The sequence below is a fragment of the Miniopterus schreibersii genome (genome assembly GCF_964146895.1).
Source record: "Miniopterus schreibersii genome assembly, chromosome: 20".
In the NCBI taxonomy this organism is placed as follows: domain Eukaryota; kingdom Metazoa; phylum Chordata; class Mammalia; order Chiroptera; family Miniopteridae; genus Miniopterus; species Miniopterus schreibersii.
Genome location: NC_138122.1, coordinates 14,304,298 through 14,322,191, shown reverse-complemented (window position 1 = coordinate 14,322,191; position 17,894 = coordinate 14,304,298). Strand labels below are relative to the sequence as shown.

The 17,894-nt window shown below is 43.7% G+C and overlaps 1 protein-coding gene across 1 annotated transcript in view; it reads left to right on the top strand.

The window, feature by feature from the left end:
* Positions 1–7,559: 7,559 nt before the first annotated feature.
* LOC308549763 (sodium/glucose cotransporter 1-like) overlaps positions 7,560–17,894 on the top strand; it is a gene marked incomplete at both ends in the record, with an annotated part of 40,109 nt that continues 29,774 nt past the window's right edge. The window contains 2 exons of the mRNA XM_081122770.1: positions 7,560–7,682; positions 14,152–14,199. Of these exons, the coding sequence (XP_080978896.1) occupies positions 7,560–7,682; positions 14,152–14,199 (171 nt within the window). The remainder of the gene's footprint in view (positions 7,683–14,151; positions 14,200–17,894) is intronic.

The following is a 17,894-nucleotide window of genomic DNA, read 5'->3' as shown; positions in this document are numbered from 1 at the left end:
CTCCAGTGGCCCCACCGCTGAAGCAGAGCTGCCCCCAAACCTCTCCTTGCCTTCTTCATGCTCTGCTGGAGGGAGGGTCCCCTCATGCAAATGAGACCCCTCAGCTCTCTGACTCCTCCCTGGGCCCTGGGGCAGGCTCCTCTGCATGAGCATGGCCATTGGGTGGGTAGGGGTGGGGCTGTGCAGGGGCCCAGGGAGTAGGGAGGTCACAGGTGTGAGCCCTGAGCACAGGCACCAGGCACTGCCAGGTGGCTGGTCCCAGCTCCTATCACCCAAGCCGCTCAGAAAGGAGCCCTGAGGGCCTTCTGTTGCGCAGGCGTAGACACCCTATTGTGTGTTTGGATGACCAGAGCCCATTAGAGAGAGCTCCTGCCCTGCTCTGCTCTGTCCATTGCCCCTTGCCGTGGGGCCAGTCTAGCTATCTTTTTCGTAGCTTCCCATCACCTTAGGGCATCTTTATGCTCCACTCAGTCTTCTCAGAGTGAGCTTCCAAGGTTCCCTGGGCTGTTTGCAGCAACCAACTTCTTGTTTCTTTATTAGGGGCATTTTACATGGAATAATGTCCTGGGGCCTTCCCGTTGAGAACGGCAGGCTTCTGCCCAGACCTGGGTCAAGATCACTTGACTCACAGAGACCTACCAGTGGGAGGGCCACGCAAAGGGCTGGCAGAGCACAAAACAAGGTGCGCACAGGCCGAGTCTGCTCTGGAATCAAGGGAAGTCCACTTTCTCTCATGCCTGTGCCCAGACCCCCGAGAGGGGTGAGATGACCTGAGATTCTGACACTGTCCTTTCTGCACGCAGCCTTCCAGGGCGCCCATTATGGACAGATCCAGGGCCAAGTGCCCCCTCCTGGCCTGTGCTCTGGGCAGCCCTGCGATGGCGCCCAGCTCCCACCTCTCAGCCCCACACCTCTGTGTGACAGCTCCCCCTCGAGGCTGGATGGACTTGGTGAGTGGCTTCTAACAAACAGATTGGGACAGAATGCTGAGCTGTCATTCTGAGATGCAATTAGGAAAAGGCGGACCTGCTGGTTCCCTCTCTTCTGTGTTCCTCATCTCTCTCTGGCTGTGTCCCTCTGTATGTAGGTCTTCGTCTTTTCGTATTTCTCTGTCTCTCTGTATCCCATTGTCTATCTTTTACTGTCTGTTTTTTTGTCTCTTTCTCTGCCTCTCTTTTTGTTTTTCTCTGTGGTTCTGTCTTTCTGTCTCTGTCTCTGTCTCTCTCTGGTCCAATATTTTGGAGAAGCAAGATGAGACACAGTGAGCTGCCCTGGGAGGCCCCAGTGCAAAGGACCCACAGAGGGTTCCAGCCCACAGACCCTTAGTCCAAACTGAATCCTGCCAATAACTGGTGATTGATCACGAAGACAGGCCTTGCACAGGCAGAGCCTCAGGTTGGACTGAAGCACCAGCCTCCCAGGAGACCTGACGCAGAGTCTACCATCTGAGCCAGAATGGATCCCAGTCACGGAGACTATGAGAAGACCGCTGCTTGGTGTCGTAAGTGCTAAGTTAGGGCCTTGCTGCCACACAGCAGAGACAGCTAGCCTGGCCCTGCCCTCCCTCCCGAGCCTTCCCTCGCCCATCCCCAGCTCTCTCCAGAGAGCTGGCTGAGTTCACTGGCTCAGTTCTCTTCTGCCTGAGTCTCTGCAACCTTGAGCCTCCCCGGCACACTGTTCCCAGACGCGTGCAGGGATTGCTCCCGACCCTCTGCTCGCAGCATGAGTTTCAACATGGGAGTCCCGTGGATCCCATCTCCCACCTGCCCTCCCTCCGCCACGTCCTTCATTCCCTACAGCGTTTGCTCTTCTCTCCCAAGTGGATTTGCTGTCGTGCTTCTGTCCACCTGCCTTTTGGGCTGTGAGCTCCTAGAGGGCAGGGACCAGGTGGGTCCTGCCAGCACCACCCGCAGGCCTAGCACAGCCCCTGCTCGGGGTCAATTGTGGATGCGCAGTAGCTGAATCAACGATGAGAGGGTCTCAGAGCCACTCCTGCCACTGAGCATCTCACGTTGTGGAGATGGGGTCTAATAATAAATGTGCGTGCTGGTTGGAGGCGGGGGATGCCCAGAATGAGCCCTGCCTGTTCCTTCCCTGCTCCAATTGCTCCACTGAGCACAGATGACCCCCTAGGAAGATGTTAGAAAGACCCCAATGTGAAGTTGACATCACTGGGGAAGCCTTGAGAAGACATGGCTTGTTTAGGGCCACATCACTGGTGAGGGGGAGCTGGGTGTCACCCCAGCTCTGTGTCCTCAAAGCTGGGGCCCTGGTTGCACCCGGACTTCCTCAAGGCTGGGGTGGGTGTGTCAATGTAACTGTATGGACAGTGATGGTGTAACTGGGTATGGCGTGGGGTGCAGGGTGAGCAGTCAGCAGTCCAGATGGGCCCTTGGGGAGCTCTTGTCTGAGGGGGAAGGCCAACTAGGGGACCCCAGGTAGTGACCTCACTTCCTGGTGATGTAGCTCAACAGAATTTGGAACCCTGGTAACCAGGCAGCCACATTCTAGAGAAGCCCCTACCCAGCTCTCTCAACCTGGTTTAGGGCCTTTCATATGGGAAACCTCATGGAAGTTAGGAAGGTGGTGGAGGTTTGGCCTACAAGAATTAAAACCAACACTCCAAGACAAGCTACTGCCAAGGAGGTTGGATTTCCCCCCCCCCCAAATGATCCGTCACAAGTAAGATAAGGAATTAGAGTGCCTGGACTGCAGTCAATCAAGCTAAATGGGGCACAAGACGCAGCTCAGAAGTACAAGATCATAGCTTCTGACAGTCACAAGGACAATAGGCCTCTCAACCTTTAAGTCACAAATTCAGGCAATTTTCCCTGACAACCAGTAGAAGGCTGGAAGTAAATTGTCTGTTGGAAATAATTGGCATTAAATCACTAAGGTGAGATGGGGGGGAAAGGATCTGAGATATGAAGAACCCTAACAAAAAAGGAAGAAGGATGCTTTATGTCCTTTGAAGGTCTAGGTATTAAAAAAACTCAGAACCAGCCTCTCTTCTCGATCTTTTCACTGCTGGCCGCAAATCTGGAAGAGGGCTATGCTATATACTATGCTGCCTCGGTTATATCCTTCATCACTACCACAAAAGTCTGCTGAGATAGATACATGAGTCCAAACCCGTGAAGGTATCTCTGGACACTGACCTGGGAAGAACACTGAACTAGAGACCTGGGGAAGCACATGCTTTGAATGTCCTCGCGGTGAGCCCAAACCTGACCCAAACCAGGTGAGTTGCCAGCCAACAGCCTGCGGACGTGGGTACAGGTTGGTTACTCTGGCCCCTCCGCGAACAAACCCCAAATCTGCTTTTTTTGTAAAAGGCGAACGTACTCACTGGGTCAAACATCTCTTCGTCACGAATGAAATATAATGAATCGCAAAACATCAGGCCGAGTGAGATGTTTCAGCGCCGGAGGGCGCCGGAGACCACTAAATCCAACCCAGGCTCAGGGTGGGCTGCGTGGAGTCGCCACCAGGCGGCGCGATTGCTAGGAGAGGGCTGGAGCGCGACAGCCGCTTTCCCACGTCCCTGCCCTGCGGTGCGACGGGGGAGATGCACCCAGTCCTTCTGGGCTAGCTAGGATGCGGGTGCTCTGTATTCCCAACGGGCTCAGAAAGTTAAAATTCAAGGTAACAAGAGTTTTAGTCTACAAATGAGTGTGTGGCCAGCAAAAAAATTTTTTTAATTAAAAAAGAAAGTAGGAAATTTGAATCACTGGGGCGCCTATCCTTAAGCCTCCCTGCGGTGGGAGTTAATGTAAGCATCCCGCTGGGCATCCTGATCCAGAGTTTCAAAGGCCAACAAGGGAGGCCAAGGGTTCCACTCCTGGGAGGGCGATGTGAAGAGCTCCAACCACTCCCAGCAAAACTGGTGGAATTATTTTTTACTATATGTATTTATCTATTTATAATTATACATTTTTATAATCATATAGAAATATATTTTATAACACTTAAATATATTTTATAATATGTAAATATATTTTTATATATTAATTTAAAGATGTATATAGTATATAATTTTTTTAAATATAGTCTTTATATATAAATATTTAAAGTCCTATATGCCTAGTGACTATGCGAGTAAATATAAAAATGTTTTTTAATTATTTAAATCTCTTTAAAAGATAAACTGTTTAAAGAGAAATAATATTTATAGGTTAAATTGTAAAATTTGTCACAAATGTAAAATACAATGTATGTATGACAACAATATCACAAAGACTAAGAGAGGGAAATGAAAGTATACTATTGTAAAGTTCCTCTACTGTATGTGAAGTGAAATAATATAGCTTGAAAGTAAATTGGGTTAAGTTAAAGATGAATACTATAAGCCCTAAAGCAACCACTGAAATAACACAACAAACAGTTATAGCTAATAAGCCAGCAGAGGAGATAAAATGAAAGTGTGCACGTGCACGCACACGCACGCACACACACACACACACACACACCCTGATTAATCCAAAAAAAGAGCAAAAAAGAGACAAAGAACATTTGGGAGAAATAGGCAATAAATAGCATGAAGGCATATTTGAACACAATCACATCAACACTATTTAAAAGTAGAGATCATCTGATTAAATAAAAATGTAAGACCTGACTATGGCTATAATGTACTTTATTGTTTTTTTGGGGTTTTAAAATTTTTTATTTATTGATTTTAGAGAGAGAAAGGAAAGAGAGAGAAACATCGATTTGTTGTTCCATTTATTTACGCATTCATTGGTTGATTCTTGTATGTGCCCTGAGGATCAAACCCGAAACCTTGGGATATTGGGACAACACTCTAACCAACTGAGCTACCCAGCCAGGGATAAATATACTTTAACTATAAAAAATTTCACAGCCACTATGGAAAGCAATATAGAGATTCCTCAAAAAATTAAAAACAGAGCTGCAATACAACCCAGAAATTCCACTTCTAGGTATTTATGCAAAGAAAACAAAAACACTAATTCAAAAAATATATACACCTCTACATTCATTGAAGCATTACTCAAAATAGCCAAAATATGGAAGCAACCTAGGTGTCCATCAATAGACTGTTAGATAAAGAAGATGCGGTACATATATACAATGGAATGTTAGCCATAAAAAAGAATGAAATATTGCCCTTTGTGACAACATGGATGGCCCTAGATGGTATTATAAGTGAAATAAGTCAGACAGAGAAAGACAAATTACCATATGATTTCACGTATATGTGCAGTCTTAAAAAAAGCAAATTAATAAAAACACACACATAGATACAGAGAACAAACTGATGGTTGCCAAAGGGGAGGGGTGTGGGAAGATGGGTGAAATTAAAGAGAGGAGGAAGGAAGGGGGGAGGGAGGGAGGAAATGAAAGGAAGAAAAATAGATTTCAGAGCAAAGAACATTGCGAGGTACAAAAGGGGTCATTTCATAACAAAGGAACTGCTTCATCTAAAAGACAATTTGTTGGGCATGTAAAACAATTAAAGATAATAAAGTAAACAATTGAGAGAAATTTTCAGCACTTATAGAGTGAATTTGAATTTTTAAAAGCTGCTCTCAGCTGTAAAAAAAAAATTATAAAATTAGTTGCCTGAAATCAGAAATAAATGTCAAAAAATTATAGTGAATTTGCGTTTGTACTTTGGCAAGCTCTAAAACAGCTTGGATTCTTGCATCAAAAAGAAAAACAATTTAGATGGAAAGATGACAAAAGGAATTATTTCAGTAATGGAAATTTGTTAGACAATTACGAGAAAGTATTACAAAAAGATATTTTTCAAAAAGTGAAAAATTTTAATTAAATCTCAAAACAATGGCCCACAGAACGCAAGGCCCTTCCAACAATATAAAAAATGAACAGATTCAAAATTCAAAATTTTGCAAGTAACTTTCTTTAGCTTTACTTGAGTCATGTGATAAGAGACACTGCCGAATTGATATTTTGAATACATTTTGTCTCAAAGAAAGCCCAAACCTATGAACAAATGTTGCCGATTCATACCTAAAAGATCAAACTTGTGGAATACATACTTTTAAACTTTTACACTTCTCAAAGGAGATTTTCAGATAAATATGAGAAAAATAGTTATCATGATGGAGAGTGCTCCAGCTATGTTAGGTCAAAACTCCAGATTTAATTGTGTATATATATAATCATATATATGTATTGTATATATACATATACATACATACATACATATATACATATACATACATACATACATATATACATATACATATACATATATAAAATCAGAATGGTGGTTACCAGGGGAGATACTGATCAAACTTTCAACTATAAAATGAATAAGTTCTAGAGACCTGATGTACAGCATGGTCTCTAGACCATGTATTATATACTCAAAATTTGCTAACAGTAGATCTCAAGTGTTCTCACCAAACACGCACAAACACACACACTGGTAACTGAAGTCACCAATACATTAATTATCTTGGTTATGGTAATTATTTCACAATATATAGAGATATATCAAAACATCACGTTGTACACCTTAAATATATACAATTTTTATTGGTCAATCATATCTCAATAAAGCTGGAAAAAATAAAATAACACGTGATTCACATTCTATTTCTTCTGGACAGCACTGAACTAAACTAGAATTCTTCTGCTCAAGCAGCTGAGACCATAGACTTCTGACTGGCTACAGGACAAGCCCTCTGCCCTGTGGTCATTGACTCAGACTAATTGGTTATCGTGAGAATCAAATGGGTCAATATATACAAAGTGCATAGAAGACGATCTGGCACCTAGCAGGAGCTATGTAAATATTATCTATTACGGTAATTAGCATTATTAGCCAAGATTTCTAAAAATACAGTTTAGCAGAGAAACACACCAAGGAGAATAACCGCTTGGCCTAGATTGAAACTTCAACACATCACCGATTAAAAAAACTGCAAAAAGCTGAGGACCCTGTGTGACCAGTGGGTCCAACGGGGCCCTGACTAGGGTGAGGCGAGCGGGGCATTTTCCTTGGGGCAAAATTTAAGGAGGCACCAAAAAACTCAGGAATCAAGACAGATAATATTCTAATGTAATATTTTAATCAACCCAAATTCATGCCAAAAACCCACAATGAACAAAATGTCACAATGCGAAATGAAGACGGGAGCAGTATTACTGTCGTCTCCTCTCGCCCGAGTCCCACAGCGGCTCGGACGGACGGTCACCGAGCCCGCCCGGCTGGCCTCACCTAGCCCCAGCCAGGACCAACGCTTAGCCTAGGGTACAGCCACCGCGGCCCACAGAGGGAGGGTGTTGGGCTGGACTGGCCGTGAAGACGCGCTTTCCGTTTTCTTGCTAAACAGGGTACCCTCCAAGGCACGAGGTACTTGCTGTTTGCGGGGAGCTGGGCCATGCGGGGCCCTCAACGTGCAGGAATTCCCAGGCTGCCCCGCGGCCCCGCCGTTCCCAGGCTGCCCCGCGGCCCCGTCGTTCCCAGGCTGCCCTGCGGCAGCGGAGCTGAAGTGAGGCCGGAGTCGAAGCCGTTGCCGCCTCCACGACAGCCAGCCCAGCTCGTCTGGCGCAGAAGCACAGCCATGGACGTTCCGTGGCAAGGCATCACCACTGACTGGACCTCTATGAACTCCAGTCGCGGCCATTATGCGGACATCCTGGAGATGGTCTCCTACCTCCTGTTGGTCCTGGGCGTCGGGCTGTGGGTACGTGAGGGCCCAGAGGGCAGGGCAGGGCCCTGGACACCAGGCTGGCGCTGAGCCTCCCCCGCCCCCCCCCCCACCACCAGTCACCTGGTCCCCACCGCCCCTCTTCTCTGCAAGTAAATACGTGGGTCAAACGCCTCTGGTCCCGCTGCCCGGAGCCTGAGCGGTATTTAATGAAAAGTCGTTAGGATCATCATGATGGTGACAATAATGACAGCTACTGGTGATTAGGTCTTAAGTGTCGCATCCTCACAACTGTAATGTGAACAACATTATTTCCTCCAGTTTCACAGGCAAGGAAACTGAGGTTCGAAGAGGTTAAGGAACAACCAGGAACTGATGGAGTTCAGTTTGGAACCTAGAGCTGGCTGATCTGACCCAGGAGTGTAACCATTTTTGCCTTTCTAGAGAGACCTCAAAGCTCACACACACACATGCAACTTAGGGATCATACGTGTTCTCTTTAAATTTGGATGAAGAGCTTATATTTTCTCTTACAGTACAAGGTTCTCTTAATAAGGTAGAAACGGTGTCTCTTCTAATGCCATTCACTCACTAAAGCTTAGCATGTAAGCACTCAAAAAGGTGTCCTTAACCATACTCCCCAGGGCCAGACCCTGCCCAGGAGGAGTTGGCCCTTGTTCCAGTGAGAGGCCAGATTGGTATGAAAGCGTCAGCTCATGTCATGATATTGTCCCTCGGCTAAGCTGTTAACCATCAGGCCTCTGCCAGGCCTACTTCTGCCAAGCAGAAGTATTTGGTAACAATGCCACCATTCACTAACTAGTGGGAGAGTTGTCACTCTGGATCGTCCCCACCCAGGTGAAGTTTTCATGCACATGTGACCTTTAATTTGGAGCACTTCTACGGGTCACAAGCAGGACCTTGCTGTGCAGAATCAGGCATGTGGTACCATCATTGGATGCTCTTTTGAAGGCTTACAGTGAGTCGTTAGGCTGCTAGTGGGCAGATAGAGAAATGAAGACATAGTTTCCATCCTATTAAGAGAATTTTGTACCAGAAAATAAAATATAGGCCCTTTATTCCAAATGTAGAAAAGAGATCTGAGGTGTTTCTACAGATCATTTAAACAAGCAGTGTTTTAAAAAACTGGCTTCAGCCCGGCAGGCATAGCTCAGCGGTTGAGCGTCAACTTAGGATCCAGGGGATCACGGTTCAATTCCCGGTCAGGGCACATGCCCAGGTTGCGGGCTCCATCCCCAGTCGGGGGCGTGCAGGAGGCAGCCGATCAATGACTCTCATCATTGATGTTTCTATCTCTCTCTCTCCCTCTCCTTTCCTCTCTCTGAAATCAATAAAGATATATTTTGAAAAATAAAAATAAAAAAATAAAATAAAAAACTGGCTTCAATTATGAGAAACATCCTCCTAGGTTTCCTAGGCAGGGACGCTGAGTATTACTTGTTTTGGGATCTTTTCCCCAGTTTCTGTTACTGAATTAAGCCCACCCAGCTTTCTTCCTGGCCCAGTTTGGGCCTAGGTCTGGCCAAGGTCAGAGTACTAGTAAAGCCATCTGGTCACTTCCAAAGGAAACCTGCTGTTCCTTCTGTTCTTATTGGAGCCATAAAATATGCACGGTTATCCGGAATGCTTTGATCTTTTTCCTTCCTTATATTATCTTTCTTTTTTTTTTCTTTTTTTTTTAAATATATCTTTATTGATTTCAGAGAGAGGAAGGGAGAGGGAGAGAGAGAGACAGAAACATCAATGATGAGAGAGTCATTGATCGGCTGCAGCCCGCAACACGGGCATGTGCCCTGACCGGGAATCGAACCCTGATCGCCTGGATCCTAGGTCGACGCTTAACCGCTGAGCCACACCCGGCCAGGCATATTATCTTTCTTTTGTTTTTTATAAATCATATATTGTTTTTAACTATGAAAGTATAACATGCTTATTGTAAGAAGTGAAAAGATGTATAAATATCTAAAGAGTAAGTTACTATCCCTCCCCATCCATTTTCATCTCTCTGAGGTAACCATGGGCCGTGTATCCTTCCTCCCCTTTCTCAGTGTTTATGCAAGCATATGAACATGTGTAGAGTTTTGTGTTTTGTCTTTACCAAAAAATGTGATCATATTATATACATTATTCTGCAGCTTGCTTTTTTTCACTTGCTATATGGTAGAGAGAGTCCTACAGGTCAACAGTAGAGCTTTAGCTCATGTTTTTATTAGCTGCACAATAGTCATACAAATGTGTAGACTGTTCAGCTTTTCTCTGCTAATTGACACTTAGATTTTTGCCAGGTAGGTTTTTTGTTTTCTTTTTTTAATGCATTGGTGCTTTTAATCTGTGTAGCATGGATTCCAAAGTCGGAATTGCTGGGTCAGAATGGTATGTTTACTTGAAATTTTAGTAGATATTATTAAGTCGCAATCCACAAAACTGGTTAAGATTTACATCTTACAGGCAGCATATGGGCATGCCCTTTCCCCCAAACCCTCACCAGTCTTGCTCATTCCTGCTGCTGCTTTTTTTCTTTTCCTGCCAGTCTGATGGGTGAATCATGGTACCTCATTGTAATTTTGATTTGCGCTTCCCAGATGCCTAATGAGGTTGAGCATCTTTCCCATTGGTTTTTCCCCTTCTGTGAATAGCCAGTTTATTTGCCCATTTTTGAATTGGGCTGTTTAACTGATTTTATAAGCTCGTCTGTCATTTCGATTGATAATGGTTTTTTCCAAACTATTGTTTGTCTAGACCAGTTTCTCAGTCTCAGCACTACTGACATTTGAGATCAGATAATTCTTTGTTATGGAGGTTTGTCCTGTATGTTATACGATGCCTAGAAGTGTCGCTGACCCCTACCCGTTCACAACCAAAAAGATCTCTAGACATTGCCACATGTCCCCTGGAGGGATGGGACAAAAATTACCCTGTTTGAGAACCACTGGTCCAGACTCTATTAATGGTATCCTTTTGTCATTTGAATTTTCTTCACTTAAAACTTAACTGTCTCCCTTTTCCTTTATATCTAGATGTCCTGGTTGGCTTAGGAAATTTTTGCCCCACTCCAAGTGTGTACACATATTATTCTAAATTTTCTTTTTATACTTTATAGTTTTTAAATATGGATTTACTTTTATATTTGAAGTGGTAGAGGAGTCTAGCTTTATTTACTTCCAGTTATTAAACCAACCACCCTTTTCTTGGTGAACAGAATTGCCCACATGGGCACATATTGGACTCTTTCTGAAAGCATTCATCAGCTTCTGTCAGCTGAGTACCCGCAGGGAACTGGGAAATCAGTCTTTGTTGCTGATGCCTTGGCTGCTGGTACCTTGGCTCTTACACAGTGTTAAAGGGAAAAAAACTTGTTTTTTCTTTTTTTTGGTTTTCAGCTACAGTTGACATTCAGTATTATTTTGTTAGTTTTGGGTGTACACCATAGTGGTTAGACATTTATATAATTTATGAAGTGATTCCTTTGATAAGTCTAATACCTGCCTGGCACCATACATAGTTATTATAATTTGTACTACCAATTTGTGCTTCTTAATCCCTTCACCTTGTTCACCCACCCCTCCAACCCCCTCCCACCTGGCAACCATCAGTTTTTTCTTTTTGTGTTTTGTTTATTTTATTCTTTAAATTCCACACATAAATCCTATGGTGTTTGTCTTTCTCTGTCTGATTTATATCACTTAACATAATACTCTGTAGGTCCATCCTTGTTGTAGCAAATGGTAAGATTTCACTCTTTTTTGTGGTTGAGTAACATTCCATTGTATATATGTACCACAGCTTTTGTATCTAATGGTCTATCAATGGACACTTAGATCACTTTCATATCTTGGCTACTGTAATTAATTCTACAACGAACATAGGGATGCATAGATCTTTTTGAAGTAGTGTTTTGGATTTCTTCAGATAAATACCAAGAAGTAGAATTGCTGGGTCATAAGGTAGTTCTATTTTTAGTTTTTTGTGGTAACTCTATACTGTTTTCCATAGTGGCTGCGCCAGTTTGCAGTCCCACCAGTATGGCATGAGGGCTCCCTTTTCTCCACATCCTCCCCAACACTGGTTGTTTGTTGACTTGTATGGTAGCCATTCTGACAGGTGTGAGCGAGATCTCCTGGTGATTTTAGTATACATCTCTAATGATTAGTGACGTTAAGCATCTTTTCACATGTTGATTGCCCCTGTTTGTCCTCCTTGGAGAAATGTCTATTCAGGTCCTCTGCCCATTTTTTGATTGGATTGTTTGGTTTTTTGGGATTAAGTTGTATGAGTTCTTTATAAATTTTGGATATTAACCCCTTATCAGATGTATCATTGGCGAATATCTTCTCCCAATGATTGGGTTGTCTTTTCATTTTCTTGATGGTTTCTGCTGTGCAAAAACTTTGTAGTTTAATGTAGTCCCATTTGTTTATTCTTTCTTTTGTTTTCCTTTCCCAAGGAGATAGATCAGAAATAATAACAACATTAGAGGGTTTACTGCCTATGTTTTCTTCTAGGAGTTTTATGGTTTCAGGTCTTACATTTAGGTCTTTAATTCATTTTGAGTTTATGCTTGTATATGATGTAAGATGGTGGTCTAGTTTTATTTTTTTCCATGTACCTGTCCACATTTTCCAAAACCATTTATTGAATAGGCTGTGTATACCCCATTGTATATACTTGCCTCCTTTGTCATACATTAATTGACCATATAGGTATGGGTTTACTTCTGGGCTCTCTGTTCTGTTCCATTGATCTATGTGTTTGTTTTTATGCCAGAACCATGCCTTGCAGTATAGTTTTATATCAGGTAGTATGATACCTCTAACTTTGTTCTTCTTTCTCAAGATTGCTGTGGCTATTGGGGGTCTTTTGTGGTTCCATATAAATTTTAGAATTATTTATTCTAGTTCTGTGAAAAATGTCATTGGTATTTTGAAAGGGATTACATTACATCTATAGATTGCTTTGGGTGGTATGGACATTTTAAGGATGTTAATTCTTCCTATCCATGAGGTATATGCTTCCATTTATCATATCTCCTTCCAATTACTTCTTTAATGTATAATTTCCTGAGTGGAAGTCTTTAACCTCCTATGTCTTTAACCTTTAGCATTTCAATTTTACCTTGTTTGAGACTCTGTGCTTCCTGGACTTGTATGTCTATTTCCTGCACCAGGTTAGGGAAGTTTTCTGTCATCATTTCTTCAAATAGGTTCTCAATCCCTCCTTCTGGTAGTTCTGTGACACAAATGTTGTCATGCTTGATGTTGTCCCAGAGATCCCTTAAACTATCCTATTTTTTTTTTTGCTGTTCCAATGGGTGTTTTTCTTCTACCTTGTCTTCCAAATCACTGATTTAATTCATTGCTTCATCTAATCTGCCGTTTATTCATTCTAGTGTATTCTTCATTTCAGTTATTAGTTTCTTTTTTTATGACTGGTTCCTTATTATTTCTGTGTCCTTTTCATACTCACTATCTCTTTATTGAAGTTCTCACTAAGTTTCTTGAGCATCCTTATAACCAGTGTTTTGCCTCCATTTCATTTAGTTCTGTTTCTGGTGTTTTCTCTTGTTCTTTCATTTAAGACATGTTTCTTTATCTCCTCATTTTGGCTACCTGTCTGTGTTTGTCTCTATGTACTAGGTAGATCTTCTCTGTCTCCCAGTCTTGACAGGGTGACCTTATGTAATAGGTGTCCTGTGAGGCCCACTGGTGCAGTCTCCCTGATCACCTGAGTCAGGTGCTCCAGCAGTGTTCATTGTGTGGGTTGTGTGTGCCCGCCAGTTGTAGTTGAGCCTTGATTGCTGTTGGCACATCAGTGGGTGGGGTTGACCCTCAGGCTGACTGGCTGTGATTATTGGCCACAACCACAGTGTACGAGCTGCTATTTGGGGGCTGACCGACCCCACAGAACAGAATTCACCCCAGTGGGCTCTGGTGCCTGCTGAGACCATCCTCTGGGTGTGCCACTTACAGAGCTTATTGCGTGATGCTTTGTTGTGGTCTGAAGCTAGGCACCAGGTGTGTTGGTTCTGGGGCCTCTTGGGAGGGGCTCAGGTACAGACGAAGGTTAGCTGTTGCCTGTGACCAGCTTGGTACTACCTGGTAGGAACTACAAAGCAACCTGTGGTCTGTAGCTGCCTTTGATGGACCTGGAAGAACATGGGGAGACATAGGCTGAACATACGCTGGCTGCCACCAGTGCTGGGTCTGGGCCTGCTCAGCAAAGACACAGAATATTCTGAGGCCTGCTGCCACCACCTACCGGCTTCCCATAAAGCTCAGCCACTGATATAGCCTTAGACAGTACCTGAGTTGGGTGAGGCAGGTTCTCAGGGAGTCACTAGGGTAGGGCAAGTGCTTCTCATCAGGTTAATACAAATTCAGATTTGGCCGTGTGGGTTGAGGGCTCACCACAGGGACAATGGCAGCTGTCCCTCCAGCCCTCACTCTGAAGCCGCACAACTCAGTTTCTCCCTGTTTGTCTCTGGCAGCCCCCAAGCCACTGTCCCTTTGCCAGCTCCCAGGATGAGTACCTGCAAGTAAGCAAGTCTGTGTCGGAGCCCTCTACAGGGACACCTAGGTTTCCAGCAGCCTTTCATCTCACCTGGATAGACAGAATCCTCACCGATTTTCACAGCCAGATGTTTTGGGGGCTCTTCCTCCTGGCACTGGTGCTCTAGGCTGGGGAGGCCCCATCTGGGGCTGGGACCCCTCGCTCCTCAGGGGTTACCTCTGCAGCCGAGGTATCCTTCTCAGTTCTCATCTGCAACATGTGCATGTGGGGCCAGCCCGTTTCACATCTCCCCCCTCTTACCAACTCTCGACGTGGCTTCTTCTTGATGTCCTTAGTTATAGAACTTCTGTTCAGCTAGGCTTTAGGTGGTTTTAGGTGGTTCTCCAGGTTGATTGTTCTATAAATTAGTTGTAATTTTGATGTCCCCATGGGAGGAAGTGAGCACAGCACTTAACCTTTTCTGCCATCTTGACCAGAACTCTAAAGGGGAAAAACTTAGACTTTTTATTGTTTGCTTTCTTTTTTATCATTCTCTGCCAAGAGATTTGAGAAGGTGTTAGATGCATGTCCCACCCCCCCAACCTGGCTGCCGTGGCTGTATTATTCCAGAAAGAGAGCAGGGAAGTGAAGAGGCAGAGACATGCACTTAAGCCACCTTCTTCCCAGTATCTCCTCTTCTTCCTGTCTGGTTCTTTCTTTAATGGAAAGAGAGGATGATTTTATTTATCTTGGAACATTTTGTAAATTTCTTTTTAAAAATAGTAAAATAAAATAAAATAAAAATTTTAATGCACCTGCACCTACATACCACTGATACTTTACTTAGGAAAGATCAGCTCTACATATAGTAGGCCCTTGATAAATATTTAGTGAGTGGCAGAAATGAGACTAAGTTAATGTGTCTGATATAGAGTGTTTCTGTGGCTTAAGGCATTAGGATGTGAGGGGACCCCCATTGTAATACAGATGCCTCAGATGGTGGTAATAAGTTCACTCTTCCCACAGAAATACATTTCTGTCAACCAGCTGTCATCCTAAGGTTGTGCTAGTCCTAGGCAGCCCAGGAAATCCCCACCCAGTAGTGTCTTTTGACTGCACCAGGGTCTGAGAATCAGAGCTGGGAACCCTGAGTAGAGAGGACACCATAGTAATGGTGGCGTGACTGCTCCCCTGGAAGAACTCAGGCTCATGTTCAGATTTGCCATTCCTGATTGCTCCATACATTCACTACACCACTTATCTCCAAGACTCTGCTGAAAACGGTGGCACTAGTTAATTATTTGGAAAAAAAATTAAGCAATATTATTTTCACAAGACTGTGGAGAAATGAACATTCCCATGCAGAGTCAGAGCTGGAAGAGACCATAGTCTCCAGCTAGGTGGCCATGAGCCCTCCCCTAACTCAGGGGGTATGGGCTTTTCTATTCCTAAAAAGAAAGAAGGGGAGAATGGATTTGGGATCTTGCTAAAGAGATTTACCCTGTAAGACACTTGTGTCTTTGAAGCAGTTTTGTTTCTTGTATTCCATTGCTCTTTTGTTTGTTTGTTTGTTTTGTTTTGTGAAGGCTCTACTATCAAACAGCCGTGGGACTGTAGAAGAATTCTTCCTGGCTGGCCGAAATCTAGCATGGTGGCTGGTGAGTATGGCAGTCCACTTTGTGGGCTACATATTAACTTGTTTATTACTTTAATTTCGATGTCTTATACTCAAAATAAATGGAAGTCTTTAAATCAGAAAAGCCATTTCATTAGTGGTTCCTTTAACTCTTACGTAGTTTGTTACCCAAATGCTCCCATTTAACTCAGCTTTAGTTCAATAACCATTTATTAGGTTATTGAAGCATGTGTGGGACTCTCTGCACTTACTCGTGTGTCTGTTTTCTTTGCCAGGTTAGGGAAGCTTTCCTGTCCCAATACAACCAAAATGTACAAGGAAATAGTCCTGCCCTCTGGAAACACACAATCTAGAATGGGAATTAGACGTGTAGGCAATGAATTACAGTGCATTGCAGTACAGTAGGACTAATAGGAGGCCCCACGGGCCAGCTGAGGGTGAAAGGTAAACTCAGGCTTCCTGGGCAGAGGTAGTGCATGGTGTCCGACTGGAAAGGTCTTATAGAGGTGGTGGTGTTTAAGCAGGATTTGGAGGTGGAGTAGGTAATTCAGAGTTATACCTCTGAATTGCTTCTGAATCTTCTTTTTTGTAAACTTGATTTAGAAAGAAATTGACTATGGCAAAAAAAATTTTGCAGTGGACCTCATATTTTAGTTTATTTTTCAGCAGAGGATTCTAACAACCCAGTCTCTTCCTGGGCTGTGAGGCCCCCAGTCTTTTTCCTGAGCCACTCTTAGGCCTTGAAGTCCTATGTTCTGTACCCAGAAAAACGGCCATCTGGTGCCCATGTTACCTCGTGTAATTGTGACATTTGTAATAGTTTTCAGACATTAACACGCTTTGGCCTCCCAATATTTATACTGTATATTATGATTTATTAACTTATTGTGACTTCTTTTTTCATTATTAGGATTATTGCTTGATGAATGAAATATATTATGATATTATTAAAGGAAATTGAAATAAAAGAATAATCTTGCCACTCCAAATTTCTTTTTTCTTTTATATTTTTATTCAATCAGCAGATATTTGATGGATATCAATTGTTCTTGTCAGGGCCCTCCTCCACAGGACTTCTTTTATTTTCCTTTCCTCCCTCCCTCCCTTCCTTCCTTTTTAAATTGTACGTGGCTTATTCTTGTAGTCAGTTCTCAGTCTTCATATTACCTGGCCTAGCAGTGGTAAAACTCTGGAACTCTCAGTCCTCCCTCCCCCCTCTGGCCCTTCCCCTTCCCTGCTGCTTCACCAGCCTCTCATTCTCAGTTTCCCTGGCTGGTTCTCTCCCATCCCCTTAGCTTCTAAATGCTAGAGATTCCTGGGGCCAGCACCTCACTTCTTCTCTCCTGTTACACTCACACACCTCCTCTAGTCTCATGGCATTAAGTACCAATTACATGCTAACACATCCTAGATCTCTCCCTTGAACTCCAGACTTGTGTGTCCAGTGCCTATGTGACACCTGCACTTGAGAGATCTGTCAGGTATCTCAAACTGAACAAGTCCAAAAGGAACTCTGGACTTCCTCTACACATCTGCTTCTCCCACCATGTTTCCTGTCTCCTGAATAGCAACTCCATTCTATTAGGGCGCAAGTTGACAAACATGGAGTCATATTAGACTCTATTCTCTTATACCCAATATCCAATCCATCAGGAAAAAAAAAAGTATTTGAAATCTGACCACTTCTCATCAGCTGTGCCTCCAGGTCCATGCTGCCATTGTCTCTTCCTTGGATTAATTATAACAGCCTCTTTTCTGGGCTCCCTCCTTTTACCTTTGCTCTTCTATAGCTAGTCCTAACAAAGCAGGGAGCTAGTTAAAACTTAGGTCAGACCATGTCACTATTATGCTTAAAACCCTCTGGGGGTTCCCTTGTCACACAGAATGTAAGCCCAGCTGCTTTTAATGGCCTGTGTTAGGCCACAGATCATCTGCACCTCCTTACCTCTCTTACCTTGCCTCTCAGGACCCCTGTCTCCAACTCTAGCCAGTGTCCTTGAACAGTCAGCTGTGCTCCTGCCTCAGGGCCTTTGTCCCTGCTGCTGCTTCCACCTGGAGGCTTCTCCCAGATATCTCATGGCTTGCTTCCTCACCTTTCCTTGTAT